The following is a 13,406-nucleotide window of genomic DNA, read 5'->3' as shown; positions in this document are numbered from 1 at the left end:
CCTAACGATCTTATTTTCAAATACTCTCAATTTATGTTCCTCTTTCAATGTAAGGGACCAAGTTTCACATCCATATAATACTACAGGCAAAATTACTGTTTTGTATATTTTAACTTTTAGTTTCTTAGATATTAAACGAGAAGACAAAAGTTTATGAAGAGAGAAGTAACATGCATTTCCTGAATTAAGCCTACTTTTTATTTCCTCTTTAATATAATTTTCATTTGTTAATATTACTCCTAAGTATTTGAATTTGGAAACTGGTTCAAACGAGTTATCAATAATTAGATTTTGATTATTACCTTACACTTGGTTTCGGCCTGTAAGCATATATTTAGTTTTCTCTTTGTTAACTTCCAAACCTATCTCTTTAGCAGTTTTGAAAAATATTTTAGCATTATTCTTAATTGTATTCACATCATCCCCCAGTAAGTCTACATCATCTGCATATGCTAACAACTGAGTCACACCATTTAATTCTAGTCCTTCTTTAGTTTCTTTTACCTTCCTTACAGCATATACTAAGGCAAAATTAAAGAGCAATGGAGATAATGCATCTCCTTGTTTTAACCCATCATGAATTGTAAATTTGTCAGACATCATTTTCATCACATCACTCATTCTCATCCAAGCGATTATCAAAAAGTGGAAGAAAATCCAAGTTAAATAAGCTAAACCAAAGTACTGCAAGCGAGAGCATCCCGAGTAATTCAGTTGTCAATTTCCCGCCAGGTGTCACTTTTAATGTTGGATAGGCGCGCGATGGACTGGTTAAGCGGTGACGTCACGAGTAGACGATGTTTGTTCCCAAACAGAAATTTCAACCCGCTTGTGGCCGCGGTGGCTCAGTCGGTAACGCGTCTGACTACCATGCTCAAGGCCCCGGGTTCGATCCCCGGCCGGTTCAAATCCGGGAACTTTTCTAACGATGGAAGCGGCCCCGGCGCCCACCCAGCATCGAATAACATGGGTTCCTGGGAGAAACCCTGGGGGGGGGGTAAAGGCGGTCAGGGGCGTGATGCTGATCACATCACCCCCACTCATGACCGGATCAAGAAAGTGTGGGGCGTTACCCCTATACGCCTTCATGGCGTGGTGCTAAGCACAGGGGAGCACTTTACTTTTTTTGTTCCTATCCGTTTGCATTGAAAAGGACTTCTTAACAGCGGTTAGGAAACAAAATACTGATGTCTATCGTATATCGGTATAAAGAATATATCGATGTTGCCTTTACTAAAATAGCAGACGTGTTTCTTGAAAAACTACCCGATTTTTCTTACGTTATTTTTTCACTGCGAAGGATGAGTAAAATATCCAGGTATTCTCCAGAATCTAGTATTTACATTGACGTACGATAGACATCATCTTTCTGTTTCCTACGCCACTGTAGTAAGAACCACCCCTTCGCGATCAGTTTGCAATGCCGAAACATAGGAGCTTCGCCCCATGAAAGTGTCTCTCGAAACATACATCCGGGACGTCACGCTTAGCCAGTCCATACGAAAGCCGAACCAGACTCAAATACCGTAAGCTTCTCCACCTATTTAGTGCTTATATTGAAAACATAGCCTGTGATTCTTTTACATAATTTCCTAAACTCGGTGTTATCGATAAAATGTCCAAGTTTTAGACCGTATTTTCCACACATTGTTACTTGCCTGGCCCCCCACACTTTACCTCCGCACTGGAGGTTCTGTGCACTTCGTACTCGGCTCTGATTTGTCTAGGGGTATCTTTCTTTGTACGACAATGCACGTGGGTTGCTACAAGTCAACATAATTATATAATTAACTACAAGAGACAACGGATAACATTTGCGAAACCTTTTTGATCAGGGGGATAAATTACCTTGTCCAGCAACTGTGAAATTAAAAACATTTTTTTAAATATTTTCTAAAGTTTAATTAACGTAAATTTAATTATAATACAAGTCGTGTCCGAATGTTCATATCTCTAATTATCGGGCCAAAACTCTAATTTTGATGTTGGAAATCTCTAATTTTTGTACCTGGATGCTTTACATTTCATGAATTACACCGGGAGTACGCTTGTCACAAGGTAAGACTCGCGCTACTCCAAGAAAACGTCGTAACAGGCGCGAGGTCGTCCGACGTGTACATTTTACAACACTCCACGGCGACAAGGCACTAGGCTGCCCGGCGCTCCGTAATTACTTCCAAATAACATCCAGTACAAACTACCTTTTACCTGTAAATCGGACACCTAGGCACTAGCCTGCCCGGCAATCCAATCTCTTAAAGAATCCGTTGCGGGAGATCTGTCCTCCGATCCGAGCTGACCGAAGCGAAACAGCCTCTGCCTTCCAAGTCTCAGTTCCAACAGCCGACCTCCCCCACTCTCATCTGGGAGTTTATATATGTTTGGTTGGCGTCTGTTGCCAACGGCCCTTCTTTCAAAATTTTTAATTTTTAACATCTAAACTGCCCGCCTTTTCCTTGAACGTTCGAAACACGAAGAAAGAACAGCTACATGGTTTTTATACATGGAATATATACGAACCCAAAAATGCATAATAAATTGAGATACACTTATCACATATACATATTTTTATACACGTAATTACCTAATTAATTAATATTAATAAATATTTCATTAAGAAAAAAATACTGTTGTCCTGACAAGGGGCAGGGTAACAACATGTAGCCTCTACAAAGTGAAAAATTGCAGAGTTTTGTGGCGGTGTAGTTATCACATCGCGCCACGACGTCATGGGTCCCGGGTTGGAATCCAGGACTGGGGACGACTGTCCTTTGTGATTCACCCTTCATCATTTTTCGTGGGTGGAACAGAGCTCCAGGCAGCAGGAGCTGTAGATTCGGAAGAGCAATTTCTACTTTTAACCCTTCCACCATTTGTCGGACTGCGCCAGACACATTGTTACGTATCCGCACATGGCAAATGATTGAAATAAGGAATCACAGATGGCAGCACGCGGAAGAAATATTAGGATCGCAGATTATATTAACAATGCGCACGCGAATTGAATGAAAGTGTTTGGTGAACTGAAATTAATTGTGCTTACGTAAATTTATGAACTGAGATAAACAATGGAGATGGATAAAGGCGAGATAAGTTATCAATCAGTTTTAGTTGCGCTGAGAATCTCATGTTTTACCCTGGCCTAAGCCATACTGATATCACCCCTATCCGGGACGTGGCAATATGACCTTCTTCATACGCTTCTTGCGGTAAACCGTAGCTCAGGGTCGCGAACCCCGGCTGCCCAGTGTGCTCTATGATCGTCGGAAGCCTTCCACAGAGCTTATGATTACGCCTAGCCATCTGAAACTTCTTTCATCGTAAGGGAGGGAAGCGCGCTGGGCTGGTAATAACAGCGCGGCGGGTATAATTTCCTTTCCCAGGTACGGTGGAAGTGGTTTTGTGGATTCGCAGTCGCGGATCGACTCTTGACTGGGTTGTTACGAGAGGTGGGAGGGGAGGATGTAACCGCACTTCATGTACCAGAGACCACGACTGCGCTCAACCCGTTGATCACCGGGGACTTGGAGGTAGCAAGGAGGATGTTGGTTGGGAGAGGGGGGGGGGGTGATTGAGATGGAGCTTATTAGATAGGTTTCGGGATCCTCCGATCGAACTTTTTTTTGTCTTCTTTTTCGTTTTTTTGGTAGCGAATCAACACTGTTGCCAGTTGGAAGGGCGTTTGTAGGTATTGTGACAGCAGCGTTGCCACATTGCTAGCACACCCTGTTACGCTTGGGACATCCTTTTTTAAGCAGGAGTCAACCGTTGAAATTATCCGGACAAATAACTCTGATTTCTATGTTTATTCAATATTTTGGCCTATTACTGATGATGTCACAGAGTAGCGATTCCCCTGTATGTGCATATCTTCTAAGATCTGGTGCCATAGGAATTATGGAAAATCTGTTGCCACAGGAATTTTGGACTGTGTTTTATTTTTAGTTCTGGCTTTGATTTTTTGGTGGTGTTGCAAGGAGTTGTTAAGCTGAATTGTAAGATGCTATGATATTACACAAACAATTGGACACACATAATTATAAGTATTTTTCTGGGTAAGAAGTGAAAGTATATTTTTATTAGTAAAAACTTGACTTGGATTTGACGGAGAAGTATTACCCATACATTGAGAGGCATCTACTGAATGCTCGAGTCATCATTTTAACATATTCTTGTGTTTCATTAAAGTAATGTCCTTTGGTTAAGAAAATAACGGTCTCAAGCTATGAATAGAAAAGTGTGCCTAATTAATTATATTAACAAGAATCGAAACGGGGGAAGGGAACTGGCCAGTGTAGCCATAATTTCCATTGGCAAGGAGCAAAATTTCTCTCGTGGTTCAATTTTCCCTTCATCAGGAGAAATTATAAATAGTAAGAATAATTTGTAGTAGTAGCAGCAGCATATCAAGTAAAGGATACCTTTTTTTAAGAACACGAAATTTATGGTGAACCATAACACATGCTCTCAAGTTTAAACTATAAAATACTATATTTAGTGTAAAAGCATAGTTATATGTTCTAGCATTACAAAACTGCTTATCTCCTCTCTCCTGGTTTTCTTTTCTCCTCTTTTTTTCTATTCTCTTTCTCTCTCTCTTCCTTTTATTTCTCTTTCTCTCTCTTTCTATTCTCTCTCTCTCTCTCTCTCTCTCTCGGCCTCCCCGATGGCGCAGTGGTAGCGTCGTCGCCTTGTAATCAAGGGGTCCCGGGTTCGATTCCCGGTGGAGGCACATAGTGGTTCGGATCCCACTTTAAACTGTAGGTCCAGTCCCGATTAGCCTTAATGTGCATGAAGTGGACTTAAAACAAATCAATCAATCTTTCGTTCTCTCTCTCTCTCTTTCTCTCTCTCTCTCTCTCTCTCTCTCTTTTTTCTCTCCCTCTTTCTCTCCCTCTCTTTCTCTCCCTCTCTTTCCATCTCTCTTTCTCTCCCTCTCTCTTTCTCTTTCTCTCCCTCTCTCTCTCTCTTTCTCTCTCCCCCCTCTCTCTCTATCACTGTTCTCTTCTTTCTTTTATCTTTTCCCTCCCTTTCTCGTTCTTTCTCTTTTTCTTTGATATCTCTCTCACTCGCTCGCTATGGTGTAAGAATAACGCTGAGAGAACATATATATTCTCAGCAGTACGTTTGGGTTCCAATTTAGGAATCTGAGAACTTCGATAGAGAACACAATCGGAACGTAGTCACTCTCATCTTGAATTTCGACGGTAGATTACAAATGGGCGTTATCATTTCCGAGATATGGACCAATCTCGTGATCTGAATAGGTTAGGTGTACGAACGGACATTTGAAACGATTTATGTTATACTACCTTCGTATTTCTTAGCTTCACGTGTCCCAACTTTTTAATCTTCATAGCTGACGTATCGATAGCCGACATATAGTAGCCTGAAATGTTGCATCGGCCTTATCCTATTGTTGCCGCAACAATGGGAAGAAATGTCCACGTTGCAACAGTGTCTCTTCCTTTTCTCTTAAACATTTCTTCACTTTTTATTAACCTGCCTGATTGTCTAGAGTGATGCTTGTTCCCTTGCGGAGAACATGGAACTCCACTTAACTATCTCTTGTCTCTCCTGATCTCATCGTGTCCTCTAACCACCTTGTTTTTCGGGAGATAAGGCCCCCCCTAACCCCCCCCTCACCTCTTGGCTACGATTCTCTTAAGTTATCCCCTCCCATGTGACGTCAGTTCATTTGCCTAGTCGCGGTGCCGTTTGTCCCGTCAGTCAAAAAGGGCGCCGATGGAGTGATGTCATTTTCATGTACGAGGGTGTGTCGGAAAGTAAGTTAAGTAATGGCGTTCACAGTCGTGCGCGTAATTTTGCCTCCAAGAAGCTTTCATTCCAGACGAGCTTCGTGCAACCATCGTGCGCGATTGGCAGGAGCTTAATAGGGCTCACTGTCTTCAGTAATTTCTGAGTGGCGGAGTGGTAATATAAAGAAAAATCGAATTAGCCGAACATTAACCGAATACAAAGGTAATTAATTCCCTGCAGTTTCTTCCATAAGTACCAAGTGAGGAGAACAAGAAGCATCCTGCAAGAAAATAAGTAGCAATATGTTTAGTGTTGCAAATAAAAACTTTTAATTTTAAGCATTTCATAACAGGAGTTACCATGAAAGTGGACGTACTCCTCTATACGAAATATTATCGATTGTAATTTATGTTGTGCACGACATCTGTAGGTGCAGATCTACACACAGTAAACCTGTACTATGTAACTATGTACAAATAAATCGGACAGGCATTTCCTTGGTATTTTTGTGGGAGCTTTCGGTTAGCATAGTGGCTAACGCTGTCGCCTCCTCGTCAAACTGTAGGCTATGTCGAATTAATCTCTTTGCGCACAAAGAGGACTTTAAAATAATAAACTTTTTTGTCCAAATAAAAGGCACGAAAATATATTTTAAAAAAATGGTTATTGTATAACAAATCAAAGTTTTTTCACGCTAAAAACAGAGATATCTTGTGGATCTTCGTGCCGAAGGATATCCAGTACAGTCCAGTAGACATCCATATCTTCATCTATATGTCCGTCGAGGGAACATACGTAGGATATCCAGGAAGGGCATGTTTCGGATATCAGTGCAATTTGGTTCACGTGATCAGGACATCATCTGGATGTTTTTATTTCATTGTGTTTGTCTCTCTCCGATGGCGTAGTGATAACGTCGTCGCCTTGTAATCAAGGGGTTCGATTCCACTTTAAAGTGTGGTCCAGTGTAGCCTATCAGTGCATAAGGTGAACTCGTCTCGTTCTAAAGCAGTTTTGAATTTCGGGGCGCATTGCAATTTTAAAAGTTTCGTTGAACTTTTTCTCGGTACTATCCTGTGCTAAAAACACTGCCTTTCATTCTGAGCGCACATGGCGCCGTCTTTGTCAACCTGCAAGACGTAGAGATGGGGCCGAGGAATCGGGGACAAAAGGGCATGTGAAAGGGCTTCTGGCAGCGTGCATATGATCAGTCTTCTCTCCGCGCCCATTAACAGCGGTTCTGGAACAATCACCCTTCATCCAGGGAGGCATGTGTGTCCCCCGGGTGAAGCATCCACCTGGGCATCCCGACACAATGGCGAGCCTAGTCCAACGATTTCGTCATGCTCCTTGGGTAGGAATAGAAAAACCCTTTTTATAGCTCATCTGCATACGAGCGGTTTCCGTAAGGGGCCTCCTCAAAAGAATACAATTCATTTGCATAAGCCCACGGTGGCGACGCCGGCTAACGAACTAAATTAACGCCAGAAGGGAGGGGGGAGCATCGTGTAAAACTGCTCGTTCAAAACTTCCCGAACACTGCTTGACACGCATAAGCGAAGTTTAATGTCCCATCCGAAACCACGCAAAACTCGAAACAGCAGTTCTGCCCTGCCACGGTATATCTCCTGAGCAGGCGTATGCGCTCGTGCGTAATCCTGCTAGGATTTGAGGTGCTTTTCCTTCAGCGTTGATGGTTTGGTGCGGTTTTAACCCCACTCGAGACCTTTTCACAACTTCTAACACCGTTATCATAGTCAGCAGGTTAAACTGTGGGAAAAGTTCTCATTCAAGCACCCTTTTATGAACAAGGACTACCATAACATGTAAACAGTTGCACAGAAGGCTCCAGGGATCGAACCCAACACTTTTTCGTACGCATGACTTGCTGTGCAATCGCAGTAATGTTCCACAGTTACACACACAACACAAAGATTGTGATATGACACTCCGTAACACACAAAGTACCTAAAATGCTAATGATTAGGTTCTTTATGTAGGCTGTAACTGCTTTATAAATTGCAGCTGAATAGTTCTAAATTTACAGCAATTATCGTGGTTGCAAAATTAGTATGCTGGCTCTGTCCACAACTTTTTTAAACTATGTAGTACACAATTCGAAGGTTTTATTTTCTACCTGTAGCAGAGTGATGTTAGTTCCTTTGCATTTCGTTCTGTAACCTTCAATAATATAGTCTACACAAATACAATAGAAGAAATAGAAACTATTCAAGTGTCGTTTACCCTCCATATATCATATTTGCACTAGTGCCATCTTTGTTCGAAGTGCCCAACTATTTCCAGTTAGGGCACGTCGCATTTCTGCTACACATGAACAACTACAATGTGAGACGTGTAACCATTTCTCACGTATGGATGTAGAAATAACACAAAGTTAACATTTCTACGTTTTATCTTTCAGCAGGCCGGAAGTTCGTTTATTGCCTTTTTCTTTGTACCACACACTTCTGGGTATAGAAGATGCCATCTGTTGGGGTGCTGCCGTACTACTAGAATACTTAACGCACAATGCTCACTGAGGCCAATTAAACGGTCTTACCAAGGGGTTTATCGAGATTTTTCCAAGGTCGTCTTTAGAAGGGCATGGGGGGAAGGCAAATTTATAGCCAAAAGTGCCATAAATTGGACCTTTGTGAAAAAAATAAGGGGGGTGTTTTCACTACTTCCACTGTGTTTAATGTGCATTTTGAGTGACACCTATTGGACATTCGCGTTCAGCGCCTGAAGATAAGACATGTGACACCTCTGCAGGTCTCCACAATAGACATTTTGGATTCTATCTTTGTTAAAATTAGTATATTTCAGTCAGTGTCGGCGATTAGGGGCATTTGCCCCCCACTTTTTGCCATCGCACTATGACCTCTTAATGCTAAGCCTTGTCTACCAAGAGAAAGTACTCGGACCTTGCACCCCCACCTTCCAGTTTTGGCAGCCAATCGCTGCTACTGATTACACTTTGTAAAAGAGGTACACATGAGAGATTATGATGTCTGGTGGCTAAAGATATTTGATATCTTTTGTGTGTTCAGACCGCTATGAAGAAACTAATGGATTCTTTTGTACTTGTATTGCAGGAGGAACAGCCTTTCGGTGCCCCGCGAGTTGGAGACCTCGGTGGACGTTGGGAGACGCCCCTGGCTGTGGAGGGTCATCCGAGCAGCTCTGCCTTTCCAGATGGCCATTGTTGCTCTGTTCTGCGTCGCATGCCTCCTGGAACCCGACTGTTGCGACGCCATCAACAATCTCAGTCTTTCTCTTGTCCCTCAGCTTCGATATGTCCGCGGCCCCCCACCGGTGTGAGGAGTTCCTCCCTGTGAAAGGACTTCACTCCCCCCCTTTTGTAATGTGTGTGCGTGCGTGTACCTGTCCACCTAGCGGTCTCATATTTATCGTTGGAAGCAGCAGAATCCTAGAATTCTAGTCCAAGCATAGGTTTTCCAGACGGTCTATAAGTTACTATCAGCACCTAGAAAAAATACCAGTCCCTTCCGAGGAAGCCTTTATGGTTAACCCTTTCAGAAGGGCTGGCCCTGTGATAGAATCATGAAAAGGACTTAGAACACCACACACACACACATGAAAGAACGATTGTTGGTAGCTCCGAGCTGTAAAGTGTACATGGAAGGATTTTTTTTTCATAAAAATTGGTGGTGGCATATCTATGTACCTGACGCTAAATTGTCATGTAAAAAAAGAGTACCTGATTTAATTGAGAAGTAATTTTATCTTGAATTCAAGATGAGGATGCTGTTCGGAGATTACAAATCGTTGGTTTCCAATTTGTCGACTTGACAAGATGAAACATCGAGGCTGTGCCTCAACCTGTGTGCACTCTGAAGAATGCTGGTAGAGTATGTCTACTGGCATTGAGATCTTTCCCACATCTGCACGATACTACGACTTGACATGACGAAATGCTACATAAACGTGCCTTTTTTACAAAACTTATTACTGGTTTCTACGGTGTGGCGTTAGTATGAAAGGGAGTACTTCTTTACTGAGGTAGCTCGAACGCTCAACATGTTAATCTAGATGAATGTGATGAAAAGCATTTGCCAGCCTGTGTTACACATGGCTCGGTCAGCAAAAAGCTGCCATGTTTGCAGCTTTTTTTTTTTACTCTACAAGATATGGAGCTATATTACCGGCTTGATCTATGGATGACACACATGGTGGAAAAGGTCGAGGACACCCACTTGTGGTCACCTCAGGGAAGACCCGTGTTCTTCCTGTTTATGCTCCGTCATCGGAGTGATTTCAATACATGGTCAGAACATTGGTGCATATGTGGAGGCTTGAAGTCTCGACACCATGATACCACATGAGATGGTAACATCTTTTTTTTTTCAAGGAATGGTAATTTTTTTAAGTTTGTGCATGCAAATCTTTAATAAGTGTTTTACCAGTAGTCATACTATGATTTTTATATTGTTTTATTGATCATAATAGATATGATCGAATAGGTGTGTGTTAACTCATTTGTGTTAAAAAAAAACAGCTTCGAATCATACCTTGTACTAACAACATTATTATTTATGAACGTAGCAAGATTTATGAAGAAGAAAAAGTCATTCCATTAATGGTCCACTAAAATCATCACTGCCAGGTTAGAACAACTTCGAAAGACAGTGCACATGCACGAGTTTTGGAGTCGCGGTAGGATAACAACCAGGTCTGGCTAGTAGGTAGGCTGCTTTCTCTTCCAAAGTGGCACATGCTTATGAATCACCTAACATAATCTTATTTTGTTTGCTTCCTGTGTAAGTTTAAGCATAATGATTCTTTTTGAGAAGTGATCTCCTTGAAGCGCGTTCAAACAAACAAAAGACCGATTTTGTTTGTGTTTTCACGGCACCGGATACTTGAAGCTTAAAACTCGCGGGATACGAGAATTGTCGCCGAACTTATTGGATGCACCTCGTATATAAATAACAGCCGCGGTTTTTTATTTATAGTCCTTATCTGACAAGAAGAAGAAGAAAGTCATATACACGGTGTTCACACAATGCATTCCTTTTTTAAAAATCGCACAATATGGAAAGTGTGCATTTATTCACGTGTTTACTTAGGGCCATTTTTTACCCCCTAAACGGGTCTTGATATAAGTTTTTTCCTTGTACATGTTGAGAATAGACGTGTGAATGCATACAGATCTTTAAAAAACCGTAAAGATCTGTCAAACAGGTCTTAAAACCGTTAAGATCTGCTATTAATTTAAAGTGTTTATGTAACATATGAGAAAAAAATTATTGGAGATCGTTTCTCTACTAGTTAAGTGTGTCTGTGGTTATATTTTGTATAGACGTATTTTTTTCGTGAGGAAATATATAAATATATATAATCTACATAATAAATATTACCAAAATTACTATGATTTAGTAATAATACAGATCCGAGAGTGCTATTTGAGTGCATTAAACCGTTGTGTTGATATACCATGAAGGTATTTTCCAAGTGTTCGTTTCGTAATTTCTTTACTGTGCTTACAGTGTTAGTGTGGTAGGTTACAAGTGAAAAATATTGTAGTGTATGGTAGCTGCAAAGTTGTAACAATATGTTTATTTTTCAGGGTGTGCGAAAGGTTCCCTCGGATATTTAGTGGTTTTTTTCATGCTAATACTAATACTGTTGGCGATTATTTTTAGCCCCATTTTTTATGAGGTGAAGCATATGCTACCTATTATCAAAGTAAGAGATGTCTCATCAATCTGTTTAACAGAATAATATTTTGCGACATTTAACATGTAATTAAAACATCAAATTTGTACCAAAATTATGTCTATTTGAAACATGATTTCCTTTTTTAGTACCAACCTGTTAGCAATAATTTGTTACTAATTGTTATTGAGCTTTTACTTTAGTTTATTACAGAACTTTATTTTTAAGGCTAGCCAGAAAGGTTGGTTACAAAAGCAGAATTATATGTTATCTTTTTAACCGAGGGATACTCTTGTTTTTAATTTTTACAAAACGATCAGTGGCATTGGTCAGTTTCAGTTATTGAAGAAGCAACGGCAAATGGTTGTTTTTTGCATGCAAGGTGAAATTTTTTCCAGCGAGAGAAAATATCAGTAATTCTTTTGTGAAGAAAATTATGTATTTTGTAAAAAAAAATCTATTTCAGAATAAATTCAGCGCAATTGGAAACATCAGTTTTGTGTTATTTATTTGTTACTCACCACCTGCAGTTTTTTTTTTAAATTTTATCTTGAGGGGATGTGTGTAGTAAGAATAGTACTGCATGGGGTCTCTTTCACTCGCAACCCTCGAGTGTATACAATGGATAAATAATCGTATGTAAAATGTCCGTCATGGCAGTTTCAGCCCACAATCATCTGCTTCATTTTCATATATCACTGCATTGGTAAGATAGACTGAAGTACTTTTTACATGATGACTATGTTCAGGTAAGTTTCAATTTCACTGCATCTTTCACATCACGATCTATATTTGAGGGACCACTAGCAGACAAATTACGGTTGCACGTGTACTGCTGGGCTTTGAGTGTATACTCCTCGTTTTGCCTGCTCGGCTCTCTCAATTCCGTACGCCATCTAGCGTTGTCCGTGGAAACTATTTGGCGCTCGAGCGAAAACCTCTCCTTGCAACACCAGGGTGCACTAAGATCGATATCTACAGCCGTTTTCTGACTGCCCCTTTTTAAGCCTAGAACAAGAAAGGAGGGTGTTTTATGTTTGTAATAGGTTTTTTTTGGTGGAAATCAGTGGCGGCGATTGGGTTCCAAAACTAGGGGGAAAGGTGCAAAAACTGTGAGGCACAGACAGTTTTCTTTCCCTCGTAGATAAGGTTTAGCATAGTAGGAGGCAACTGCCCCCCCCCCCAATCGCCGCCACTGGTGGAACTGTACGTATATCAAACATGGTAATGTATAGCTTAAGAAAGCACAAAGTAGGATTTTGACAGTGGCGGATCCAGAAATTACAGTTGGGCTAGGGCGAATTTCAGTCTGGTTACTCGTCTCACCGAGATGAGTAACGCAATTCTAACCTGTATAAACAATAGCAGGATTATCTTTTTGGGGGCAAAAATAGAGGGCATGGTCTGGAATAGATGGTTATTACTGTGTGTCGTTATTATTATAATTGCTCTCATTGCCACGGTAAACTGAACGATCAGCCATGAGGAGTAAAATTAATAAACAAAGAAAGAAAAACCCATTTCTGCAGTGGTGGCAGGTTCGAACCCCTTTTGAGGAATCTTTCAGAGTGGATCGGACTCAAATTTGAACTTATATTTTATCTGGAACGTGGCAACACTGCAATCGCAGCGCCCGCTGGCAGTTTCAGATGTTCAACGGACGTCGCTGTGTGCAGTGTTGCCACGTTCCACGAACAACTTTACTCCGCTGAATAAAAATATGTATAAATTACGTTTCGCAATGTGAATTGACAACGATGATTCATTTTTAAAATAGATGCAAAGAGCTTCAAAACAAGACCAATATTGTATTTGTAGGACTATCCAATACTAAGAAAGCGTCATTAAATTACACACAAGAGATGTACTACGTAGAACTGTTAGCGAAAAATGTAGGCTCGCTCTACAGTACTCTGTAGCTCAGTGGTAGAGCAATGGCACGGAATGCCAGAGGTTCGAGTCCTGGT

The 13,406-nt window shown here is 41.0% G+C and overlaps 1 protein-coding gene across 1 annotated transcript in view; it reads left to right on the top strand.

Moving 5' to 3' along the window:
• Positions 1–11,933, top strand: part of klar (klarsicht) — a 495,292-nt gene extending 483,359 nt beyond the window's left edge. The window contains exon 22 of the mRNA XM_083124917.1: positions 8,856–11,933. Within this exon, the coding sequence (XP_082981043.1) occupies positions 8,856–9,081 (226 nt within the window). The 3' untranslated portion in view covers positions 9,082–11,933. The remainder of the gene's footprint in view (positions 1–8,855) is intronic.
• Positions 11,934–13,406: the final 1,473 nt, after the last annotated feature.

The sequence above is a fragment of the Lepisma saccharinum genome, chromosome 7 (genome assembly GCF_977018435.1).
Source record: "Lepisma saccharinum chromosome 7, izLepSacc3.1, whole genome shotgun sequence".
Classification (NCBI taxonomy): Eukaryota; Metazoa; Arthropoda; class Insecta; order Zygentoma; family Lepismatidae; genus Lepisma; species Lepisma saccharinum.
Note: the sequence above shows the minus strand (reverse complement) of the source record. Positions and strands in the feature narration are given on the sequence as shown.